Raw genomic sequence first — 26410 nt, 5'->3', positions numbered from 1 at the left:
TTAGGACCTTTAATTATACAGTAGTTAAAATGTTCAGTTTTTTTATGTATGTCAATAATTGTGTTTCTTAATTGATCCTGTAGAAATATCTGATTATTATTTTGTATGATTTCCTTTGTAGACTTTATAATTTAAAATAAACTGTGGCTGGCCAAATCGGTGGTGCTCGCGGGGCATAACCCCCTGTTATATTTTATTATCTTTTATTGTATGGAAGTTTCAAAATACACGGATTTTTGATTGTTTACTTATTTGGAAATTTAACGTCGGTTTCTGCAATACTAATAAAACAAAACTGGCCAAACCACCAAATACAATGCATATTAATAATAACTTTTGCAATCGTTTCGGGAATGTAACATCGTCTTCATCAGACACATTATGAAAGACTAATCCAGGAATAACAATGTGGGTGTGTCCTACTCTCACTTTCTGTGTTGTATTCTTGAAATGATCTTCCATAACTTGTCTGATGAAAGCGATGTTACATTCCCGAAACGATTGCATAAGTGTTATCAATATACATTATATTTGGTGGTTTGGCCAGTTTTATTTTATTAGTAGTGTAGAATATTTCCAAAGTTACAATGGAGAGATAAATCTACAATTTAACGTGAAATCCGAACTGCATGAGCTCCATAGGGAGTCGAGCTCGAATTTCGCGCGCCGAAGGTGTATGCTACCCATTAAAAAAGAGTTAACCCCAGGTAGGGTATTCCGTCCACATGGTTTTTTAGTATTCTAGTCTACGTAATAATACACGAAGACAAAATATTCGAGGATAGTTAAAAACACCCATGCTCTTCAGTGGGACTTGAACCCAGGACGGATTATACCCTGCGACTATGGTGTCCGAAGGGGACAGGAGGGCTCCCTGGCTCACGAAAATGTATTAAATTTCTTAAAATTTTCTTAAGAAATACCAAAAAATACGAAACGTATCATAGGAACCAGGGAGCTGACCCCCTAGAAAATTTTCTACGGCCGCCCATGCCTGCTATCCAAACCCCAATATCCGAGACTACTCAACTTTGGGCACCAACAATATACGGGAGAGCTTCTATGTAATGTGTTCATTGAAAATGTAAACGTTATATTAATTGGTCTTCCTTGCATTTCAAAGTCCATCTTTCTGCTACTGGTTGTTATTGCGAGTAATTAAACATTGTTATATGTGTCAGCCAATGAAACAGTATCGCAATGGATCGATTTCTTACATAATTGAGATGAGAGACGAAACTTGAACTGAGGTTCAGCAATGCTGATGTTTGATATTGGCCTTCGATCTCTCTCTCTCTCTCCGTAACAGATAAACATTTCCCTGTGCCTTGTTTGAGAAGAGCTGATGACGCAACAGCAGTCAACTAGAATAAACGATCAGCGCTGTTTTTAACACACTCGGACAATATGTTTACAGAGTGCGAGAATGCAATTTTGGAACAGACTCAGTTTATCTCGTTGCGAAAGCTGCTGCCCTCAGAGTCTGAAGCCAAGATGTCAACCGAGAACTGACCTAGCTCAATGTGAGCAACAAAATACGGCAGCCAAGCAACTACACGTTCTTTGCACGTGTATTGGACGTCGACCTCTGACGAGCGAGTTCACTATTACATGAATGGCTTTATATTCCACGTGTCGAATTAATTTAAACGATTCCACGCGCCTGACATTGGTAGGACAACATATTTACATCGAGTGGATTTCCTGTTGATGTTTCTCTGCTGGAAAGTGCTTACTCCAACCAGAAATAACGATAACCAGAATAAGACAGTATTTACTGCAAGTCAAGTGCTTGAAATCTCTTAAACAAAAAATCTTTGTTGTTTTATAATACTTGTGTTCTTCTTTCTTCATTATCTGTGTTACACAATTTCTCAAAGAATAAACATCTGATGCTAAAGATATTCCTAAATATCATCCTGAGAAGTCACGAGTAGCGGTCTTATAGGAGGGCACGGGCTCCCTTGCTCCAAACTTTGCCCAAGTACTCCTCTCGGAATCTCAGTAATTGCCACTTTGCTACCAACTAAATATTGAAAACGTTGTACAGGGTGATAAATATTTTGTACTATTAAACGTTCCAAACTATTTTTTGTTTAATGCAATAGCAACCACAGATACTTCTCATATTCCAATCTTTGAGTAGGCCACGAGAAAAAGAAATCGCGAGTCTAGACTGTGTGGCCTGTATCGCGATTCTTTTGTTTGTATGTTTTAAAATATTCTCACTTTGTTTAAATGAAGTAAATGTAACGATCCTTCCAAAATTTTACATTTGAAGAAAGGAAAAGCTGACTATTTACAGGCCGAACCAAAAGTACGTAGACAATAAATAATAGCATTTATTTTAAGGTTACATACATTTACTAACATAATTCTATTTTGATAAATAATTATTACATTTACAAGTAACTTTATTGTATATAATAATACAATACAAAAACAGGAACATTTTAACAACGCTGGTGCTAAAATTGTTTACCATCACAACTTTGAACGTTACCTCTCAAGCTTTTTTTTTAAAAAAAACTATTATCAAACATTCTACCCAAAATATAACCTGGCACTACTGCTGCGCATGTGTGGCTCCAATATTCCCTGGAGTTAGTGACCAGTGCCATGCCTTATACATTTTTGACATTTTTGTGTAATGTGGCTGTTATGACATTTGAGCGTGCATGTGGCAGATATGATCAATTTTTCATGGAGCACTAAACTTGGTTTTGCAGTGACTGAGCTATTTGAGTGGCCAAAAAAACGTTGTATCATTTAACCACCAATACAATCAGTAATGCACACCAACCCCACGAAGCCACACCATTCTTTCTCGAAGACCCTGTATACGAAAACGGCATTTACATATGAAGGAAAAATGAAAATGAAATCTTCCAGTTTAACGTGCCACGATTGCGCCCTTTAGGCTAAGGGAGACGGGTGATTAAGGCAAATAAATGATAATGGAAGCATTAGTGGAATGATAATGTAGGAGTAAATAGGGGTACCTAGAAAACCAACGAATAAAATATGCATAAACTTGAATGATTCCGACTTCTTGTGAAATAATGCTTTACATATTATTACTGTCGTATACAATGTTGTAGATGAATATATATTTTATATTATTGCGTAGCCGATTTCAAAAGTACTTGACATCAGATTACTTGATTAAAATTTTCTTTATAATATAAACGGGTCCAAAAGAAATTGTCCACGATATACGTGAAAAAAGATTGAATGCAAGGTTGACAACATATTTTTACGCTATATATGAATAACATAAACTGAAACATAAAAATACAGTTTTTCATATAATTGATTATAATTTTTAACCACATACGTACAATTTCGCATCTCACTTTTCTCTTGTGTTTTATTTTCAGCCTCAGAATGCTACAGTATAAAAAAATAACCAAAGGTTATAGCTATGCAGAACAATTTTCTTCGTGGTGTCATGCGGGTTGCATAGCCCCTGCTATAAAAATATTCATGTCCCATGAGGTAAAGGAAGGGGATGATAAAAAAAAAAAAAATCTGTGTAGACTACGACTAACATGAGGCTACTTTTCCGCAACCCGGCCAACCGAAATTTAAAAAAGAAAATCTTTTTCGGCCCACCCTAATACCTAGTCATATACTGTAATTGTGCTTATACTGTTTTAATATGTACTCCTTAAATATGTGTATAGTTTTTAAATTTAAAAACTATAAACTTTTAAGTTATTTCTTGTCAGTACTACCAACATAATTTCGCATTAGCAAATCTTGAAAGACGTATCTTGAATTCAAGAATTGCTTACACTTTCTCTTAAGTTACACATCTGTAAATTCCATTGTCTGAGATTATTAGGCGAATCTTGAATAGGTGAAAGTTGAAGTCATCATTCGAACCACTGTACTGTGTTCAATGTTCAATGTTCGCTTTCTCATTGTCTTTGCGTTTATTCTAACTTCCGCACTACATTAAACTGTGGAAACCAATAATATTAATAGTAATAACTTTTAGTACTTAGTGTGCTATTATTTTGCATTTTGCAGTTGACGCCGAATATCTCGAAATCCGGAGGAAAGGATGTGATGGTGTATATCCACGGAGGAGGCTGGTTCTCAGGCTCTGGAGCGAGCTACCTTCATGGTCCTGAGTTCCTCATGGATAGAGACATCGTGCTCGTTACACTCAACTACAGATTAGGAGCTCTCGGTAAGTTCCGTTCGAAACAAGAAAGTTAAACTTAAGGCAAAGGCATCATTGGCCGAATTGTAACTAAAACTATAATGCTTTATTCTGCTTTATTCTGAAATGGATGGGAAAACAAACTAATAGGGAAAAATTCAATCAGTCTAATCAAAGTGCAACTCATGTTTTTAATATTTTGAATCACTAAAATGTCATTCATTCTGCGTTGTAATTTGTATATGTGGTACCCTCTGCTTCTGTGGGCTATTTCCGTGTTTGACAGTAACCGGTATTAGCACTCAGACAATGATGATGTAATGAACAAACAAAACAAAACAGTTAACGAAGCTGGTTGTATCTGTTGACAGGGTTCTTGAGCACCGGCGACTCCGCGGCGTCTGGCAACTGGGGTCTAAAGGACCAGGTGATGGCGTTGCGATGGGTCAAGTACAACATAGCTGCCTTCGGTGGAAATCCAAAGAGCGTCACCATTTTCGGACAGAGTGCTGGAGGATCCAATGTCCACTTCCTCATGCTTTCACCGTTGGCTAAAGGTAACAAATCTGACAAGTAAACCTTACGTTTGGGTGAATCGAGTTGCTGACGGAGACACATATGAGAAAGTAGTACTAAATGTGGTCAGTATTTCAGTGAAGTTATAGGTGCGAAGCTCCAGGGGTTTAGGAGATACAGCTACCGGAACATCACATGGAAGTACAGAATAGTCTTCATACAGTTGGAGGTAAAAGCTCTATAAGACCTCTTGTAACGACAAAAGATGAATAACAAATATATGGGTACATATTAGGACTAGGGGGAAGTCATATAGTAAGGGTATACCTGACGGCGGCCATCTTGAAATCCGCCATTTTGAATTAAGGTTAAGTTTTTAAAATAGGAATAGGGTCACGTGATACATGATTTAAGACTCGAATTTAATCAGAAGAACAATGGTGACGTTAATTTTGATTTACGCGCAATTGGTAAAAAGTTACAGGGAAATTAAATATTGTTGCAGCATATGTATTAGTCCTTTACCCCACCTTGTAAATTTTGTGTTAATGATAATAATTAAATAAAAAGCAGGTGGATAAATATTAGGTCTACGGTAAGAGTTGCCTTGATAGCGGCCATGTTCAAATCCGCCATTTTGAATCAGACAAAAGTTTTAATCAAAACGCATAACAGTGACATCTTATTAATAGCAAATTTGCCATAAATCCAACGGTATAACCATTTTTGCTTTATCATTATTCAGCACAAAATTAAATGGGAATAGAGTAATGCAATAGATGACTTCGGGCTAGAAGTTAATCAAAAATAGAATGTTGGCGTTACAATGTTAGTTGTTTGGTGCTGTACTTGCACTCCATTTCGTTGTTTTTCTTGTATCCTGTTCACATCTATTTCTCGTTCGCTATTTAAAACTTTGTCTGATTCAAAATGGCGGATTTGAACATGGCCGCCATCAAGGCAACTCTTACCATAGACCTAATATTTATCCACCTGCTTTTTATTTAATTATTATCATTAACAAAAAATTTACAAGATGGGGTAAAGGACTAATACATATGCTGCAACAATATTTAATTTCCCTATAACTTTTTACCAATTGCCCGTAAATCAAAATTAACGTCACCATTGTTCTTCTGATTAAATTTGCGCCTTAAATCATGTATCACATGACCCTATTCCTATTTTAAAAACTTAAACTTAATTCAAAATGGCGGATTTCAAGATGGCCGCCGTCAGGTATACCCTTACTATATGACTTCTCCCTAGTCCTAATATGTACCCATATATTTGTTATTCACCTTTTGTCGTTACAAGAGGTCTTACAGAGCTTATACCTCCAACTGTATGAAGACTATTCTGTACTTCCATGTTATGTTCTGGTAGCTGTATCTCCTAAACCCCTGGAGCTTCGCACCTACAACTTCACTGAAATACTGACCACATCTAGTACTACTTTCTCATATGTGTCTCAGTCAGCAACTCGATTCACCCAAACGTAAGGTTTACTTGTGAGTTAAAAGCTATTTGCATTCCGTATAACTTCTTGCGTGAAGTTTATATTACGTATTATACCAATTGTAAGAATAAAATGTAAAGTTTAATTGTCCATGCCATACTTGAGAAATACCTTGGTACTTCATAAATTAAATTGAATTCCTTTTCCTCTTTAACAACTATTACCCTATATTTCAGGGTTGTTTCATCGTGCTATCTCCCAAAGTGGTACAGCGCTGTCGCCCTTCGCTACTCCAAGAGACCCTCGACCAATTGCCAAACGTCAGGCAGAGATATTCCAGTGTCCAACAGAAGACTCCAGGCGGATGATTTCTTGTCTTCGAAAGGTGGATGCCAAAAACCTAACCGATTCCATCGACAACTTCAGAGTGAGCACAATTCCTAGTTTAGAATTTATACGTTACATGTGACATGTGTAAAATAATATTATAGACAAAGAAGAATATCCATAAGGGAATACTTTGTACATCGATTTATATGTTAGTGTTCACAATGTGTTACAGTGTATGTACAGGTTGTTCAGAAGAACCGAAGTGCGAAGTTTACTTTTCTGCAACAATTGGTGGGATGTTTCAGTATTGTCTGATTCTTAGCCAGGGAAATTTACGGACTCCTGCATTTGTTTTACGCATTTCCGATCACAAAATCTTACTTTTTAAAAGTTTTTCATAGATAGGATTCGAACTCATACCGGAAAGAAAGTAGAAATACAAGGATACTTAAGGCTGCAGAGCCTTAACTTCGACACGTAAAAGAAGTCATAAATAAATAAATAAATACACCGTAAAGCTATTGCTATGAAACCCCTCCGTCTCATTCTCATACGAATTCTAGAGCCTTCAATGATTTATCACGTATTTTTGACATTTTTTATTTTAAACTTTCATGTTTCATTTCTTATGAGTATTCTTTCATAAATACTAACATAAATTTCCAGGTAATTGACCAATGAATCTGTTTCAGCCTAGCGTTTGCAATATTTTTATGTTAAGAGAAATGGATGATTGTATAAAAGAAAATTGGTATTAATAACGGGTCGCCAGTGGTCATAAGGACAATCCTAGTCATCACGGAGAAGCTAATTAAAGACAATAAATACATTTAGATATAGCCATAATCTGACTTAATAAAAAAAACTGGTATAATGCACTCCTTTAAAAGCAACCATATTCTAGTTTAGTTCCTTCTCCTTTCTATTATTCCTTATTTAAAATCAAAACATTATTTATCAGATTCCCCGATATCTTCCTGACAAGTGAGTCCCTATTGATACATATGCATAAATGCAAAGGTTTTATAAAACGCTTGCAGGGACATGTGTTTGTAGACAAAACTAAACACATGGAAGTTAGTTGGGATCGTAATACTGCAAATTATCGATGCTTCAAAATATCAAATAATACGGTACTTTAGATCAGTGCCGTGCCGTGGAAAATCAGCGTCCAGGGCGAGAGTATACGACGGCGGCCCCATACATATATTCTCTTTTCCTCTCTTTTTTCCTTTTTTTTCTCTCCCAAAGTTTGCACCCCTTTACTTCGGCGCCCAGAGCGTCGCCCCTCCCCCACACACAGACACACACACGGCACTGTATTGCTTTAGACAAAGTATATTTTTTCAAATATCAAGGATCAGCAGACAAAACCATATACACAAAGAAATTAAATGTCGACTGTAAGCAGGGAATACATGTTATTATTCAGTTCAAAATCTTTTATCGTCGCGAATTCTGTCGAGAAATTTGAAGCTTAAAATATATAAAACGATAATCATGTCTTTTGTGATGTATGGTTGCGAAACGTGGCCGCTTACTCTGGGGGAAAGCATTTGAAAATAACATCTTGAGACCAATATTCGGACCTAAGAGGAACGGGAATGGGAAATGGCCTAAACTTCATAACAAGAAACTACATAATTCATACCACTTACCAAACATTGTTAGCGTCATCAAGTTTTGGAGCTTAGGTAGGCAGCTGATGTAGCCAGAATGGAAGAAAGTAGGTTCGCTTTCAAAGTCTTAACTGGAAATCCAATCGAAAAACAACTATTAGGAAAACTTAGCTGCATATGGAAGTACAACATTAAGATGGATCTCTTAGAATTAGGAATACAAAGTAGAAACTAGATCCAGTTGGCTAAGGATAGAAGTCAGTGGAGAGCTTTTGCGAACGCAGCATTCAGCTTTCGGGTTCATATGTCATAGAGTTAGTTAGTCTTAGCTATTAAACAAGTGAAATTTAGATCAAATCAGCTTCAAATTTTATTGGATTAATTGTAAAACATAAATTTCAACGTCAGAAGGTAGAATGTTTTACTACAAATTTCATTTGTTCTTTGTTTCAGTAACATTTGTGTTTGTACAGGTTCTTTGCTCTAAATGTTCCAGATGTTTCATCCTCCAGATATTTAAAATTATGCCACTGCTAATAGAAAGCAAATCTTCAAACGCAGCACACCAATTTAAAATTTATGTTAGCCTAAAGCTAGCTTTATTAAGTTTCAGTCTACAGTTTAATACTTCTTCCTTGAATACATTCTGGTTTCAAACCAGTTAATAACGTAAACTTCAAATTAGCAGTCATCTGTCTAAATTGAAAAGTTATTTTTGTTCTTTAATGTTGGATATTTTTAGTTTTTTTTTATTTATTATTTAATTGATACGAGAGAACCATATCTTCAATTACTCTAGGTATTATCATGGTAAGATTATAGTAGAAAATTAGTATTGTAAAAAATACGTAAGTTTACTATGTTAGTCAACTAATTAGGAATCTTAATGGAGAATACAGAGTGTAATGATAGCACTTAATTTTTTTTTTAATAAATCGTTTTCGAGTTTTAGTTCTATAATAATGTCTAAAAGCGAATCCTTATTTAATTGCTAATCATATATATATATATTGCAGATATGGTCGATTGACCCATTAACCTTGTATCGTCCAGTAATTGAATATGAAACGCGAGTGGGGCAGCGATTTCTCCCGGGACATCCTCTCCGCCTACTTCAGCGGGGAAGAGTCAATGATGTTCCTTGGATGCTGGGAGTCGTCCCCCAAGAGGGAATCATCAGGGCTATCCGTAAGTATTAAAGACAATCTCCATCTTTGTCCATAGTATAATAATTGTTTAGTGATTCTTTTCCCTACCATTACGATACCCCACAACACGAAGCGAATTTTTTTTTTTTTTTTAACTAGTGGTGTTACCAACGAGACGAGACAAGACAATAAATAAGATTTTCTCATTTTGTCTCCTAATTTTTTCGTGCGAGTCTTGTCTCGTCTCGATTCTACAAGAATTCCTACTTCTTTCATCCTGATTCATGAAACCCTTTTCTCGTCTTGTTTTATAACTTTATGCCCTGATTTTTTAATATTCGGACCAATTTTAATATTCGGTAATGGGGAATGGCGGAAACTTCATAACGAGGAACTACATAAGTTACATGGTTTACCGAACATTGTTAGGATCGTAAAGTCTAGAAGGCTTGGATGAGCAGGTCATGTAGGTAGAATGGAAGAAAGTAGAAATACTTTGAAAGTCTTGACTGGAAGACTAATCGGAAAACGACCATTAGGAAGACCTAGGCGCAGATGGGAGGACAATATTAAGATGGATCTCGCAGAGATAGGAATACAAAGTAGAAACTAGATCCAGTTGGCTAAGGATAGAAGTCAATGGAGAGCTTTTGTGAACGCGGCATTGAACCTCCGGATTCCATAGGCCATAGAGTTAGTTAGTTAGTTAATGCCCTGATTTTTTTCTTAATTTTTACCTAGACGTTTCTTGAATTCTTCCGCGTCGCAAAAGGTCTATAAAGGGTGTGATATAATAATTAAAGCGTATTTATTATTGAAGTATACAGTATTTCTTTCAGAAGAATATTGCGGGGGACACTTAGTATTCGGAGGAATACATATTATTTTCATACGGTACAGTACTATTCTATTTATTATATTACAGACCTATTATTTTGGTCTCGTACGGAGCACTCTCAGAGCTCCAGGCGGAAATCCCCCCCCCCCCGTCTCTCAAAAAATGTGTGGAAGAAACACTGGAAGTATATTGTGCAGTGATTTTCGTATCTTTAAACGTTGGTAAATTCTCTTCATTGTGTTCGTATGATAACTTTATCCATTTATAGTTTTTACACTATGAAACATATAACACTAAAACAGTGTTTGCGATGTAAGATTCGGGTGAACTAATGTTGTGTACGAGGGTCGTGCAATTTCTCGTCTCTTCTCGAAATCTAGAATGTAACTTCTTGTCTCATTTACAAGATAAGGGTCGGAGCGAGATGATAAATTTCACGTCTCGTGGGTAACACCTATTGACGAAATACGAGACGAGACGAGACAAATCTCTCACAATATAAATATATACCTTTTCTCAGATCAGACATCACTTTCAAGACATCTTTTCCAGACGATACAGTCTTAACTCTTGTCTCATAATTGAAATAAAATGAAATGAAATCTTTGAGTTTTACGTCCCACGGTTATGCCGATTAGGCTAAAGGAGACGGTGAAGATTAGTTAATGAATGAAATGGTCGAATGAAGAAAGTGGGAGGAAACGAGAGAACCCCGAGAAAACCCACGCACACGGTGTTTGTCCACCACAAAGTTCACTTGGCGGCGGCTGGGATCGAACACGAGACCCCAAACACCAGTGGTGAACGCTCTACAACTGTGCCACCGCGGCCCCCTGTCTCATAATTTAGTAGCGACCACTCTTATTATAGAATTATCTTTAGTCTACCTTTAAACTAGCCTTACCTTAAATGTTTCTGCTTCTTTCAATGGAATGAAGTCCTGTCCAGTGGATTAATGCAAATATCACCCTTCTGTCCTCTTTTACTTCCATAATTGATCTATTTCTTCTCGCTACCTGGAAGAAAGTTATTAACTTTACTTGTTGGTGATATGCAACAGCCACTACAATCCTCAAATATTTGTTACCACTTTTATAAAAGCTCGTCAACTGGAAACGTTTTGAGCGCGGATACTGTACAAAGTAACCATGGTCTATATTCACTACTACTTAGTGAAACGCTCTCCTTTAGCCTAGCTGGCATAATCGTGGGATGTAAAACTCAAAGACTTAGTGAAACGGACAACCTATAATAAAATTGGAATTCGTAATCGCTCTGAGGCTTTAGGAATAAAATTAAATATTAGATTCATGACAGGTCATTTTACGTTATTACCTATTGTCTAATGATAAACTCTTTTTTGTTTCAGCGATATTTGAGAATAAAGAGCTAGTGGCCGACTTCAATGCTCGAAGAGACACTTTAGGCCCAGTAATCTTGGAACTGGACGAGGATTCGGAAGACCCTAAAGGAACGTGGGAGAAAGTATGGAACTTCTATTTCAATGGAGAACCACTTGACGAATCCAACGTGAACTCTTTTATCGATGTAAGTCTTTTAAATTGATCATATGTACTGGCAACTTCGTCACAAAAAATAACAAAATGTTTCTATATACAAGAGAGCAGCCATTCTTATCTATGTGTTGGGTATTGGATGTTATTCTTTTCCAATATTTCACAAATCTCTCTGTTTGCTTGTTCATTTAGTCTCCGGATTATTTTTTAAATTGCTTCTTCATTCATGTTTACTCTCTTGAATTTGGGAAGAAGGATACCTTTAGCACTTACGGTGGAAATTTTGAAGATATTGTATTTTTTTCTCTTATAATGTTAATTGTACGCTGAACAATTGAGCTACTCGGGGGAAGTTAATAGTGTGCAACATTTTTGATCGAAATTTAATCGAATTTTAGTGTTTTAATTTAACTCCTCTTTTAATACCGCTGAACCATAAAATTATCATATTTTTAAGGATCCTATTTAATGTCCACTTTTCTTTATTCAAAACTAAATAAGAAATTACAATGGCCATTAATGCCAAAGAAGCCACATTAGATTTCTAATAATATTGTAATTTTAACAGCTACGCCCATCTGCCAATATCTCCAGAATTATATTATTTTCTGTATAGTTCTTGTGATCTTTCCTTTAACTTGAAACTGTTGTTAACTGCCCTTTAAACCATTAGATTGAGTTCTTGAAACATTAGGAAGTTGTTCGTTTGTTCAAGTATTGAATACTGAATATACAACAACCAGGATCGGCTCATCTATATAGACAAACTAGGGAGCCGCTTATGGGCAACGAGGCGGCTGTTTTATTTATTTAATTGTTCTTCAACAGAGAGAAGGAACAAGCTTCCTTTTTGCCATTATTTACCTGTTTTGTTACTTTGTTTATATCATTATTATTAAAGCAAAATTCCAAATATCACAGCAATAATAATAAAAAAAATGCTTTCAGAATTCAAAAATTAATTGGCTTATTGATTAATTATAACAATACCATAGTGAGAGACATTGGACGTAAGTTTTACTTCATCCTTGAACAAATTGTAACGGTAGACTTATGGGGTAAAAATGTGGAGGGGGAACATAGGGCACTGAAATGTTTCTCATCTTAAGTCTTCATCCCGGCGAAATTAAAATACCGCTAATTTTACAGTAATTATGTGATATCTTCAAATAGATAAAAGATAATTGAAATATGCAACAAGAGCCCCTAGACAATATTATTTTGCGTGAGGTACCGTTATCACAAGTCACCTAGTGGCTTTCCGTTTTCAGCTGTTTAGAAACGCGAAAATAAATGCCGATTTCCAAAATGGCTCGAAATCGAAAGCAGATAAGTGAGTCGTGTGTCAAGGGCGCTCTTGTTCCACATTTCGATTATCTTTTATCTATTTGAAGATATCACATAATTACTGTAAAATTAGCGGTATTTTAATTTCGCCGGGATGAAGACTCTTGAGTGTCAAAGTACCTAGAAGTGGGTTTTCTCGGGGTTCTTCCGCTTCCTCCCACTTTCTTCATTCCACCATTTCATTCATTTCTTATCGTCACTGGCTTCTTTAGCCTAGCCGGCATAATCGTGGGACATACAGATTTTTATTTCATTTTTTAATGTAATTTGATTTCTGGGAATGTACATTGGTTTTGACATCTTTAAATATAAAGGTAACAATGTCATTACTACGTAACTTGTAAAGGAGCACAGTGGCTCTCCTATGGAGCGAGGGATCCCTGGGTTCGATCTCAGGCCAAGTAATTTTGCGGTGGATAACAAGTTGTCTGTGAATTTACTCCTTTTTTCGCCAACATTATCATCCATCAATTAGTTCGTAATTCTTCACTTTCGGTTATCATTTAATCTAATGGAAAAGCGCATAAAGCAGGACGTCAAATTAGAAATGAAGTCCATGAAGGCTATAGGCTAATTAATTCTTTTGTTTTCTATATCTTTCGTAATATGAATGTACAGTATTGGAAAGCCAAGTATTGTCTACAATGAATGATTGTGTTGTATTTCAGATGTACACTGACCGTTCCTTCTTGTTTGGCGTCTACAAGTCTACTAAACTTTATTTCCCAATCGCTCCCACTTACCTCTACGAGTTTAACTACAGAGGGCAGCACAGTTTCAGCTTAGTCTTCGGAGGCACTCCAACGGACTATGGTAAGGCTACGTGTAACTGAGACAAATAGCTTATCTTGTACAGTTTCAGCGAATAGAAGAAACTCAATAGTAATTGATTAGGTGGACCTCAATCGAACCAATGGCTAGATCTACGGTAGTAGTTTTCCCTTAATGCTCAATTCACAAAAGAGAATTGGTGAATTTGTGAAAGGGGCTACACAACCTCAATTTAAGGCACTATAAGTGGATTACTGGAAAACTTTTTTTTTTAAAAAAAAAAAAAAAAAAGAAAACTTTTTGTCAACGAACAAGAAAAAAGCTCCTGTCATCCTAAAGACAATGACATAGTAGTACAATATATAGAGGTATTAGAATTTGATAAAAGGAACTAAATAACAAAACAAAAAGAAAGGTTACCAGGATAGAACGTCCAAATCCACCAAGAAGGTGTTTGCAACAGAGTGAAATGAAATGACAATGATAGGCCCACACACCCACGGCCTTAATCCTAAACATCTTTCAACAGCCACCTTCTCTTAAGAAAAACAGAACTAGAGCTGATGACTTTTACCTCTCTTTAAGAAAATTAGGATAAGAAACACATAGGTCTTAGGCTAAGTAACACCTAGGTGTTCATAATAAAGTCAATACTTATTTTCTCAGTACATATCCCCTGAACTCTAATCTTTCCATAAGTTACTACAATTATATTTACTTCTCTCTTGTTCTTATATTACTCTCTTGTTCTCCTACAATATATATATGACACTCATACACACACAGTTTCTTTTCTCTATCTTAGATCTCTAGATTTTTTCCCCATTTCTGTAAAATACGCAGTGATCGGCACATGAGCATACGTTTGTATATCACCATTGCAGTAAGAGTTTCCTCCTTTCTCATAAACCTGACCATCATAACCTTATCATATACAAACTACACTTACCTTACTCGCTTTTCTAGTATCGCCTTTGCTAGACGGTTACCATATGCACCTTTAGCGTGGGAGACCCGGGTTCGATTCCTGGCGAGAACTCATGTGGTTCAGAATCCACGTTAAGCTGTAAATCCACATCTCATATAGCCTCGCGGCTCAAAGGGATGCTAAAATCTAATAAGGGCAGCAGTGTTCAAGCATTTTGCCATAAAATAGAAGAAAAAGAAAGAAAGAATGTGAGCAATATCTGTGGGTTGATATATATTGCTGTTTGTACGTTGCTATAGTTATGTAAACAATTATCAACGAGATGTTTTATAATAATTGAGAGAATAACCATGATAGTTAGATGTCTGATTTTGAACTGTGGTGTACAACAAGTAACTTCTCATAAAATATAGTGCTTTAGAAGTTAAGATTGGTGTATGTTTCAGTGTAATTATTGCCAATATACATTATAATTAAAGTACTTGAAGACATATACGAACTGTGACAATATATGTGGTTATAGGTTTTCACTTCATAATTTTCCTCTGATGTTCCATCTAATGTGAGACTTTCCAGTGCAATGCTCCCAGTGAAATACTTGCCTCAAGAAGTGCTTGAGATGCAACTTCAAGTAGTAGGCTTCTGTTTCATGTAGCTTCGGTGTTAAACTCCAATCAACCAAAGGGTGACGGTGGCTCGCTTATACATACATGTCTTTGGTGGCATTGATCCGTGGTTCTATCCCAAAACATATCATTGTGATCGACAGCATCGTATCCTAGGGTTTTCGCGGGTCATTCCCGTTTCCTCTCGCGTTTTCATTCCACCAATTATTTAATCATTAATTATCGTCTCCTTTAGCCTAAAGCGTGTAATCATAGGACGTACACTATAAAAAATAAGGTGTTCAAACAACACAAAATGCCTACCACTTTAGCGTGTTGCTAGTGTGTTAATTCAGCACCAAGCACGTCGTCTTCCGAGTATAACACCGATAACTCGTTTGTACTTGAGAGAATTTGCATTGGTATTCATCGTTTAATATGAGCAAAGCTTTGCGAAATATATTTGGCACTTATGCCAAGTAACAAATAATGTTCTATGTTTCTGTAATCGGTCACAATAATATCGTACTAAACCTGTGGATCGTCTGACAACACTTACTTAGGCAACAGTCCTTCCATCTTCTGTTCATAAGTGCTAAGACACAAGAATAACAAATAAAGAAAGTAGATAGAAGCACCGTTATCTGTGTAACTGTTGCCAGATGAGTCACAGGTTTACAACAATATTATTGTGAACGATTACAGAAACTATATAATGTTTTTAGATGTTTGCCACAAGTGCGAAATATATTTCGCAAAGCTTTGCTCATACCAAACAATTAAAAACGATGCAAATACTTACAGTCGGTAACGAGGTATTTCTGATATGCTCTGAAGACGATGTGCTTGGTGTTGAATTAACACACAAGTAACACGCCAAAGTGGTAGTCATTTTGTATTGTTTAAACACCTCATTTTTGCTGAGTAAAAACTGAAAGATTTTTCTTCCCATCAATGAAATTTATTTATATCCTACATTTCTATATTATTCAGATTCAGCTTTCCTATGGTATCTAAATCCTCTCTTTGCAAAGTAGTTCCTCGTGTAGAACAAATAGAAAACTAAATAACATACAGCCAGTGTGCACCGGTGTATGTGTACCCCCACCGGTGCATGTGTACCCCTCCCCCCTTTCGTTGTAAATATACACTACGTAAATTGAGAAGCTAGCAGTAAAAATAACACTTTCATAACGATTCTGTACGATACAAGTATCCATCATATTCCAAGTGCCCATGATTAAAGAAATTTCTGATCTAAAGCAGCAAGCTAATTATATACTGAAAATTACATCGATACAAAGCAACCGTGGTTCAGTTGGTAAACCGTTGATTCTGCAATTGGAAAGTCGTGGGTTGGATTCCCGAGACCAGATACTGAGCATTTCCAGAGCAATTCCTCATTCACACCACAGATGCGTAAAGGTACTTAAAAAATTCAAATTTAATTCAAATGTACTAGTAGTTATTGATGAACTCCCGTCAGAAAATTCTGTATCTGATCCTGCTTACAGTATTTGAGTTTGAAGGTTTACATAAAAGGCTGAGAGTGTTATTTTAAATGATATTCTTCTGCAGCAAAACTTGTAATGTTCTTGTTTCTTGTTCCAGGCGTCAGCCATTGTGATGATCTCATCTATCTTTTCAAGATGCCTCTTATATTCCCCAACTTAAACGAGGAAGATATGAAAATGGTTGACACCATGACTGAACTCTGGACCAACTTTGCAAGCACTGGGTAAGCATCCTCTAACCTTTACAAAGAAATAATAACCTTATAGTTCAGTGATACTCTTATATAGCGTATAGCTTGTAAGATATTAACATTACTTCTGTGTTTCTATTTAGATATTCACATCGCTTTTTCCTTCAATACAAGATCACTTGGGACATAAACAGCATAGTTACATACTTTGCTTGAGTTAAGCTTTTCATTATCACAATCAGTAGTAAAACTAGGTAAAATATCGCAGTAGAAAAGTATACTTTGTAAGAAACAGGGGCGAATCCAGGACCGACTTCTGGGGGGGGCGGTTGGTTGTCATACTACTACTTTTAAGGGCTCCAAACTTTGGGATGGATGTTATATATATATATATATATATATATATATATATATATATATATATATATATATATATATATATATATATAAAATAAGAAAGCTTCCTCTTCTGGGGGGGCAATCGCCCCGATCGCTCCCCCCTGGATCCGCCCCTGGTAAGAAAGAGCGTTTATATTTTATAACATTTAAGGTTTTCCTCTTCGCCTATATTGTCCCTTCGTCTCACGTATTTGCATGTGGAAATATTCTTTTGTTCCTTTCAATTAAACCTTTGATAATGCGTAAAAATATTCTCGTGAAAAAGAGAGGATTTTTGGTGTATATGTTATTAAGATTATGCTTAGAAACTATCCGTATATAGAAAATATAATTTATATTTTTTTCACTGTTGTTTTGGTACGTGGTCTCTCTTATTAATCTAGGCAGGAGTGCCCAGCTTTACGTTCAGCAGATGGCAATATCCAAAATGCTTGGGGCTCCCATGCATTTTTATGAATATTTTATATGTATTTTTATTGTTATATGTAATTTGCCATTACAATCGAAGTAATGAAATTTTTGTTTGGAGGGACCCAATACCTTTCAAACGTACCGCGTACTGTAAATTTTCGAACACAATCTTTGGTCTATGTATTAAATTCATTTGTTCTTCACTCAAACCAAAATTAATTTGGGAGCTTCGGAATAATCTAGGAAAAATTATATTTTGGGGAATAATTTCTTTATTTATATATTATTTCATTACAAACTCTGTATATGGGCATTTCAAATGGATGATTATTGAAATTATACATCTTAATGCGATACAAAAACATAGATCAGCAATTGGACAGAAATTTCTGAAATTGTCCACCAATCTGAGATTAGTTAGAATAATTTGAACCCTCTTCGTCCCTTTGAGATGCCCATATGCTCCCAAAATCCAGTTTCATCCAGTTTTCACTATTTCTCATTCGTTTTATATTTTCCGCCCCCAAAATTGTTTGCTCTGATTGGAAACTATAGTCCACCGTAGTATTCTGGCGATCTCCCCCCCCCCAGAAGAGGAAACTTTCTTACTTTATATATATATAATATATATATATATATATATATATATATATATATATATAAAATCCATTCCAGAGTTTGGAGCCCTTTAACGTTGCATTATGACAACCCACCGCCCCCCCAGAAGTCGGTCCTGGGTCCGCCCCTGGTTGTGGGTCCAGCTAAATGGCAACGTTGCATTTTCATTTAATATTGGGTGCATAAAGAGTGTACCGCCCAAACGGCTCGTTCGATTTAAAAAAAAAAAAATCCTTCACTTTAGATTGAGAACGTCATATTTGGAGACGACGTTCCCTCTTACATTTTGTTGTAACTCTGATAATAACAGTTACCCTATGTCAGGGGACTTTTGAGATACCTTGTATGCCTTCTTAGACTGTCTGCAACCAAATGCACATCTGAATGATACCCCCTGATGATACAGTGAAATCGGCGTCCTTCTGAAACCAATCAGAAAGGAACCAATCAGAAATGTGGTTTAATGTAATTGGGACATAAGGAGTTAAACAAGGATTTTAATGACTTCATTTCACTCACTTTTTTCCTTATTAAAATGTTCCTTGGATTATGAAATAAATTTATACTATACAATGTTGCTATACTGTATATATATCGTATACTATATGAGTCAATTTTCACAAACTAAAGAATATTTAAATTGATCCTATTTTTTAATGAAAAAAGAGTAAAATCAAACCATCTCAACTCCTGGTCACTTTAAAAGAAGGAAAATAGTCCAATCTTAAGGTTCTTGACTATGTACCCACCCCATTGATTCTCCTTACAAATGAATGGGCAGTGACATCGACGTAGTCGACGTCATTAACATTGAAAATATTATTATTAAAGAGATAAGACAAACAATTACTTCCTTGATTGTACTTTCTATCTTTAAATGCTCGTAGAAACGGAACATATCATTTCCCTACGACACCCAACGGTGGAAATCAGTAGGTCAGCCAACGTTGGTCATACGTTGTAAATGATCGCTCTGTCTAGTATTTGTGAACCAGCGTAATACTTACAAAACAAAACAAAAAAAAAAGAAAAGAAAAGAAAGAAAAAGAAAAAAGAAAGAAAAGAAAAGAATTTGCGAATAAAACTGGGAGGAAAAACTGTTGGGCAATTAATGGCAACCTACAATTTAAGTTACGATGCGCCAATACATTTCTCAATCTTTTTTTTTTTTTTTTTTTAATTCCTGATTGTTACTCTTGATGACTATTAACTCAAGAACGGCTACTAAGATAGTAAATTCTCATATTTTTAATTTGTAAGTAGAATACTGTAATATTTAGGAAGCAAGATGAAAGTCTAGATGAAAGTCTAGTAAATATTCCAAATAATTATTGTGTTCTTTGTCTGCAGATCTCCGACCCCTCATCTGAACAAGAATCTTCCAGTTGGCTGGGAGCCTGTCATAATACCTGATCTTAACTACATGAGCATTGGAAAGAAGATGAAAATGCGAGTAAATCTTCACACAAATCGCATGGCCTTCTGGGAGTCGTTGCCACTGATTGAGAACCGAGAATTCCGTGATGTCTGGCAGCTGTTCAGGGATATTGTGGAAAGGCTGGTGAGGTCTGTGTTTCGAATAGTCCGCCAAATGCAAAGAGGATATTCCGACAGATGATGAGACTGAAGGTCCGAGGTATCTCTGCAGAAAAAGTCGGTGAAAAGTTCCTGAATGAACTTTCAAATAATTCAGCAAGAATCTGTGCAAGTGAGTGTTTTGTAGAATGAGAATTGGTACTAACACAAAGGATAGGAGAAGAGCTCAAGCTTTGCGTTAAAGCATTTGTAATATCAGCCTGCTTTCGTGTAGAATCATTTCAACGTTGCTTGAATATTAATAGCAGTATTTTCAGAAAGCTATTTTCATCTATTTTGATAAACTCTATACTTTCGCTTCGGTGCGAAAATGTGTATACTTCACTGCCATTTCTTTTATTTTAAAATAAAGACTGAGAAAATTGATCATTATTTTGAACTAATGTGGTTTCATATTAGGGATCATGTGAATTGCAGAATTTCACCTGATAATTATTATTTACTGTATTAAAACCATTTCACTGAAAAAAAAAATGTGATTATACAGATGAAGTTGAAGAAGAAACTGTGTTCCATAAATGTCTGTGTTTACAGGAATTTTGGATACGAATTTGGCTTAATATACAAGGAAAGACTTTTGCGGATGGAGGGGCCATCTATAGAAATGTCTGACAAAGTTTCAGTCTTCTTCTTCCACTCAACAAACGATATCATATTATATATTTGGACTCGGCATTTAATACATACTAATTGTTGTAAAATTAATATTTATTTTCAAAGACCTTCAGTATGGTATAGATGAATATCCGACAGCTACGTCAAAAACTGTGCACCAGGATTTCTGCACTATAACAAAACTGAAACATCATTTAATATAATATTGTATATTAAATGTATCTAGCACACTTTCTATCTTTCCGATAATCTTCATTTCCCGTCAAATTCAGAAAAGTGTTGCCAAGCGTAAAGAAAATCCTTAAATTATTTTATCATTTAAACAAATAGAAGTTCATAATGAAATGTATCCTAAGATAACCAGATGTAAATCATTATTTTCGCCGAATATCTAAACAAGGAAAGAAAATAAACATGTGGTATATACTTTGTATATCTTAACAGCATGAAAGAAATTCCTGTAATTTCAAATGTAATGCTCAACTTGCATGTGATGTTATCTGGTTTCAGTGTTCTTCAATTATTGTTCACTTCTTTTAAAAATCTTTATTCGATAAACGTGTATCTTGCTAATCATGTATAAAAGTATCCGTTTATTAAACTTGATTTTAATTCAATATTACCAAATAGTTTCAGATCAATCAACTTGCTATTTTTAGTATATTACAGTCAGTTTGTACCTGTTTGTTTGTGCATGTGAAAAGGCCAGTTAATGGTTCGCAAGTTTTATAGGCCTAAATGTAGCTAGTAAATATCTGCTTAGCATATCTTTTGTAACAGATTGTTTTTTTTTAAATTATGTACAAAGTTTACCTGCAATTAAATTTACAATATGTATTACGTTTAGTTATTTGTATTCACCTTTAGAAAACTGATTTTTTTCTAATCTAGTAGAAATTTACTTTCCAAAGCATCAACAGATCAGAGGAGTGTAAATTTCAGTTTGTTCTCCTGTTTCTGGCAAAATGAGAAGTTCTTAGAGTTTTGCAACACAGGTAAATACACCAGCTATGCACACGGGCATAGGTTTCTGAAAAAGAGGGAAAACATCTATTTTTTCTGGGGTAAAGCACGGAACCCATTTCCCCTGAAAATTCCATGATTCTCAACCTCAATAAAGCAAATTCGCTCTCGATTTTTAAGTAATCTCTAACAGGTAGCACCACATATGAACATTTCCTCGGTTTTGAGTGCTGTTAAGTTCAAATAAGGGGGGGGGGGAGGCGAGCGAAGCTGTAGAATACGTGCAACGAAGTCTTAATTTGCTAATTGTAGAATGAAATGAAATCTTTCCGTTTAACTACCCATGATTATATCCTTTAGGCTAAGGGAGATAATTAGGTCAAGTAAATGATCATGGAAGGTGGAATGAGGATGTGGGAGAAAACGGGAATACTCAAACAAATTGCACGGATACGATTTGTCCACCACAAACTGACTAAACTTACAAAAGTACCTACGTATCATGGCTTTATACTACCCTACATGGCAATTTCCAAAATTTAATTGGTGTACCCACACACTCCTCCTGAAATTTTAAAGGGTTGCGTTAATGTACCCACATCCTATGAAAGACATTGGTGCCCCGTATACTGATCAATAACGTAATAAACCCTTATTAAAGACTATATGTGAGACCAAAAATATTCCTAAATAATGTTTTTAACAAATCTTTACTCATAAAAGGTAACGAGATGAACCACCCAAACTCATAAAAGTAAATATCATGGTCTTATATTACCAAATAAATTTTTAAACTTGGCAATTTCCAAAATTTAAGGATGAACTTATATAACCCCTCCCGAAACTTTAGGGGTGGTCGAAAGCAAAATGTTTTAAACCAGTGAGTAAAACTTGTTTTAAACAATTAATTTAGTTTTTTAAAAATAATTACATACATTTTAAACACTTTGTTTTAAAAACGTGTATTTTTAAGACTTGTTTTAAACATATGTTTAAAATATTTTAAAAAGTACTCCCCATTCAGAAGACTATTTTCTTTCCGTGTTAATGTTTTGATTTCTCGTGGTTTCATCAGGTCAATGTGATAATCTACAATTTATGTTATCACTTTTTCCCCTTGTTTTTAACATTTATTGTATTGCTTAAATGCTTAGTGTCGCAGTCGAAGGTTGGACTACTTGTAGAACTGACTTTAAAAAAAAAAAATATCATGAAAACAAGTTCTTGTGTTGTGTTCAGAAAACAAACAAAGGGTTCTTTGCTAAATTGCGGTTCTGAAATTAAAATATCGCAGGCATTCGTTGATACATTACATGTTGGCTCTCAGTCTCCGTACCACTTGGAATCGTTTAACATGAGTTTTACGGGAAGAAAAAAGGACATCATTTGGAGCAAATTTATTAAAGTAACTCAAACTCCATCAGATAAGAAAACGACCATAGGAGCTCATAACTTGTAAGAAAGAAATGGTAGGTTTAGTTCAAAGAATGAAGACCATTATAAAAAATGCAATGCTGCGAAAAACCTGGAAACCCAAACAGATGGTAGAAGTGTTCAACCGAAAATTGTTTCTATTGATTCTAACGTCACTGATGTGGTTGAGATGCAACCGGGAACTTCAGGTAAGAAATAATTTTGTATCGCCAACATCTTTTACATTATATTATGAAGATTTTATTTAGTCCCTCTACCCCACCTCTGTTCTAAATTTTCTTTAAGCATAGCTTGTATGAAGGGACCAGGCGAGAAAGCGCAACCATGGGCGTCCGAAGAAATTTTTTTAAAGGGGGCTCATCTCTCTGGTTGTTATATTACGTTTGGTATTTTTGGCCTCATCCTCCCCTCCCCTTCGGGCGCCCATGCGCGTAATTAACCATTAAGGCGTGATACTTATTTTCACATCATTGCTGAACGTCAGTGAGGTTCCTGGGACGACTTAATCTACATTTTTCGTCTATCTGTATGTATGCACCATGCTACAGGGTGCAATTTTCGCTCTTTTAACATTAAATTTTGAGGGTAGAGGCACGAGACGTCTGAAATTTGTTGTATAGATTTTGACTGCGATCCGACGTAAAATTTCAAAATTACTGGTTCGGATCTCGCTTTAAACAATAAGCCCTGTCTCATATACCCTTGCTTCTGATGCAAAGCTGTAATCAATCAAACTAAACAAATTTTATGCGTTTCGAACAAACTTGGGCTGCAGGATAAATTTGACCCCAACTTAGGTTGTTAGTTATTTCTTTTCTAAAATATTTTTAGGTGTGGGGCGTGCAGAGCACAAGAGATCCAAGTCCATTGAGAAAGGTTCACTGTTGCTCAGCAAATGTATTATCTTCGTAACCAAGATTCCGAAATAAAATGAAACAAAAACCACGTGAAAGGGTGTGGGCTATAGTTTTATAGGACAACCGCTAGACAAGAGCATTGATAGAACGGGGGAACAGGAGGACTAATTCTCCCTTCCTTGCTCATAAATTTAAGATATTAACATATTGTGTATGCTGGAGCGTGGGAATGATTAAAAAGTCAAACTCCGAACGCCAAAGTCAATGAAGTATAATTACGTTAAATAAAGACGTCGGGGTATATCAAAAAGAATACACCGACGGAAAACGTCATATCTTCGCAACCACGAATCCGAAATGAAAGAAAGAAAAATTATGTAACAAAGTTTAATCTAGAGTTTTATATGGTTGAAGCTAGAGAAGTGTCCATTTAGAGGGCATCCTACCCTGAATGTCAGATTTTGGGGGCAGTAATGCAGATTTAGAAACCTTTTGCTGAGCAGAGTCCAACAGAAACAAATTAAAGTTCTTACACCGAATAAATACGGATGTTTATAAGTTAGATATAATCCATTTCCATTGGCCGTAAGAAGCTATAGGCCTATATTACTCTCTTGCACTGTTTTTTTTTTTTTTTTCAGAGATTCCAAAGGTGGCTCTACTTTCAATTTCGGGCCTGTTTAAAATTCTAGACATTGGGCCTAAGCAACTTTGCAGTTTTGGTCATCTGTATTTCCTCTATATTTATACGGTGTAAGGACCTCAAGCTTCTTCTGTTGGACTTTGCTTATCAAAAAAAAAAATCTAAAACTGCTTTACTGCTTTCAAAATCTGAAATTCAGGGTGGGGATGGGGGCGGATACTCTCCTGCCCCACTGCTGCCTTTGTCTATAGAGCGTCTCACTCTTAGATTGCAGTACAGAGTAAATGGAGCGCGCTGTTGCCACATTTCTTCCGTCGTATGTTTTCTTCTGAAGAAAGAACAAGAAAGACAGAAAGAGTGACTGGGTCTGTAAATAAAGCCTTACTTAAATTCATATATTTTTTTCGCTTTTGCTATTCTATTCACGTAAATTCACCTGAAACGACGAATTGGAGGGTACGAAACAACAGCCTAATAACTGCGTGTTAGAGGTTTCATTTTATGATGGTTTAGAAATCGTTGCAATAAAATTTTGATGGAAGCAATACGAAGTCGAGAGAACATATGAAACGAATACAAAACATATGATTAAAATAAATGGCAGGCTAAACAGTTCCACACAGAAACTTCCTGTACCGATTGTGCGGCAAACTAAGGAATAGCAATGGGTAAGATACTGCTACTGAAGTTGGATAAGAGTGAAAATTAGAGTAGGATGATAGTGATAAGTGACGAGAAAATATGACGTACGAGAACGCTCATTCGTCTGTGTACGCAAAATATCCGCAAATCCAATTCCGTTTGCCAAACAAGTTACATTGTAAACTATATTGTGAAGGCGGCTGCTCCTCACTTCCGATGTATTAGATCCGATTTTCCCCGCGGAACAACAGTACGATATTTTAACAAATACCAGGAGATCAAAATGAAATATCGCACTATAATAGAAATTATAAATACATTTGTGAATATTAACGAAAAATTTGTAAATTTAAAATAAAGAAGAAGAAACGAAAGCATGCTAAATACCTTTTAATCACTTTCGCTGGTTCCACATAAAGATAAAATCCCTTCTATGTAGCTGAAAACCCAAAGAATATGGAAATGTAAACGTGAAATAAAAGCAAGAATGGGAATAGCGAAAGAAGCCTTTAGGAGGAAGGAGTATATTTTGTGGGACTCTGAACAAAGAGTTAAGAAAAAGATTCATAAAATGTTTCATGTGGAGTATTGTGCTGTAACAGGAAAAAACATGCTCATTACGCAAAAAAAAAATGATGGAAAACGACTGGAAACTTTCGAAATGTAGGTGTGGAGGAGAATGGAGAGAATTAGCTGGGTCGAACGGAAAACGAATGAGAGGGTGGTAGAAATGGTGGGATAGGAAAGAACAATTTTTGATATTATTAAGAAGAGGAAGAGAAATTGGTTGGGACATTGGCTAAAAAGAAACTGTATCATGAAGGACGTGTTAGAGGGTATGGTGGCAGGAAAAAGAGGGATGGAACGAAAGAGACTACAATTATTGAACGATATCAAAATAGAAAAATCATACATGAAGAAGACGAAGAGGTTAACCGAAGACTGTGGATCATGGAAGCTTCTGAGTTGCAGCAAGTGGCCTGCCAATAACGTATGGTGATGATGATGATGATAATGACAAATGCAATGGTGAATAGGAACTGAACACTCCTGGTTTCTATACTCACTTCTGACACCTCAGACACACCATGTTAGTTTGGAAACTGAAGAAGAATGAAAAGAAACCCTATTATATTTCTTTTCTAAAGGAACGCACAAGTTGTGACTTTTAAATTAAGTATAGTGACAGCTAACAAGATACAGATTATTGGGCGACAAAACAAAAACAAACAGAATTATCAAACCTTCAGAACATATATTTTGTTTCTTTCATACTTC

The 26410-nt window shown here is 35.7% G+C and overlaps 1 protein-coding gene across 1 annotated transcript in view; it reads left to right on the top strand.

Moving 5' to 3' along the window:
• LOC145669046 (juvenile hormone esterase-like) overlaps nucleotides 1-21430 on the top strand; it is a 51483-nt gene extending 30053 nt beyond the window's left edge. The window contains exons 3-10 of the mRNA XM_081737408.1: nucleotides 4036-4198; nucleotides 4543-4728; nucleotides 6383-6573; nucleotides 9112-9283; nucleotides 11451-11629; nucleotides 13614-13758; nucleotides 16861-16987; nucleotides 19733-21430. Of these exons, the coding sequence (XP_081593534.1) occupies nucleotides 4036-4198; nucleotides 4543-4728; nucleotides 6383-6573; nucleotides 9112-9283; nucleotides 11451-11629; nucleotides 13614-13758; nucleotides 16861-16987; nucleotides 19733-20000 (1431 nt within the window). The 3' untranslated portion in view covers nucleotides 20001-21430. The remainder of the gene's footprint in view (nucleotides 1-4035; nucleotides 4199-4542; nucleotides 4729-6382; nucleotides 6574-9111; nucleotides 9284-11450; nucleotides 11630-13613; nucleotides 13759-16860; nucleotides 16988-19732) is intronic.
• Nucleotides 21431-26410: the final 4980 nt, after the last annotated feature.

The sequence above is a fragment of the Thermobia domestica genome, chromosome 13 (assembly GCF_964235325.1).
Source record: "Thermobia domestica chromosome 13, izTheDome1.hap1.1, whole genome shotgun sequence".
Taxonomy (NCBI): domain Eukaryota; kingdom Metazoa; phylum Arthropoda; class Insecta; order Zygentoma; family Lepismatidae; genus Thermobia; species Thermobia domestica.
This window is presented reverse-complemented; position numbering and strand designations above follow the sequence as displayed.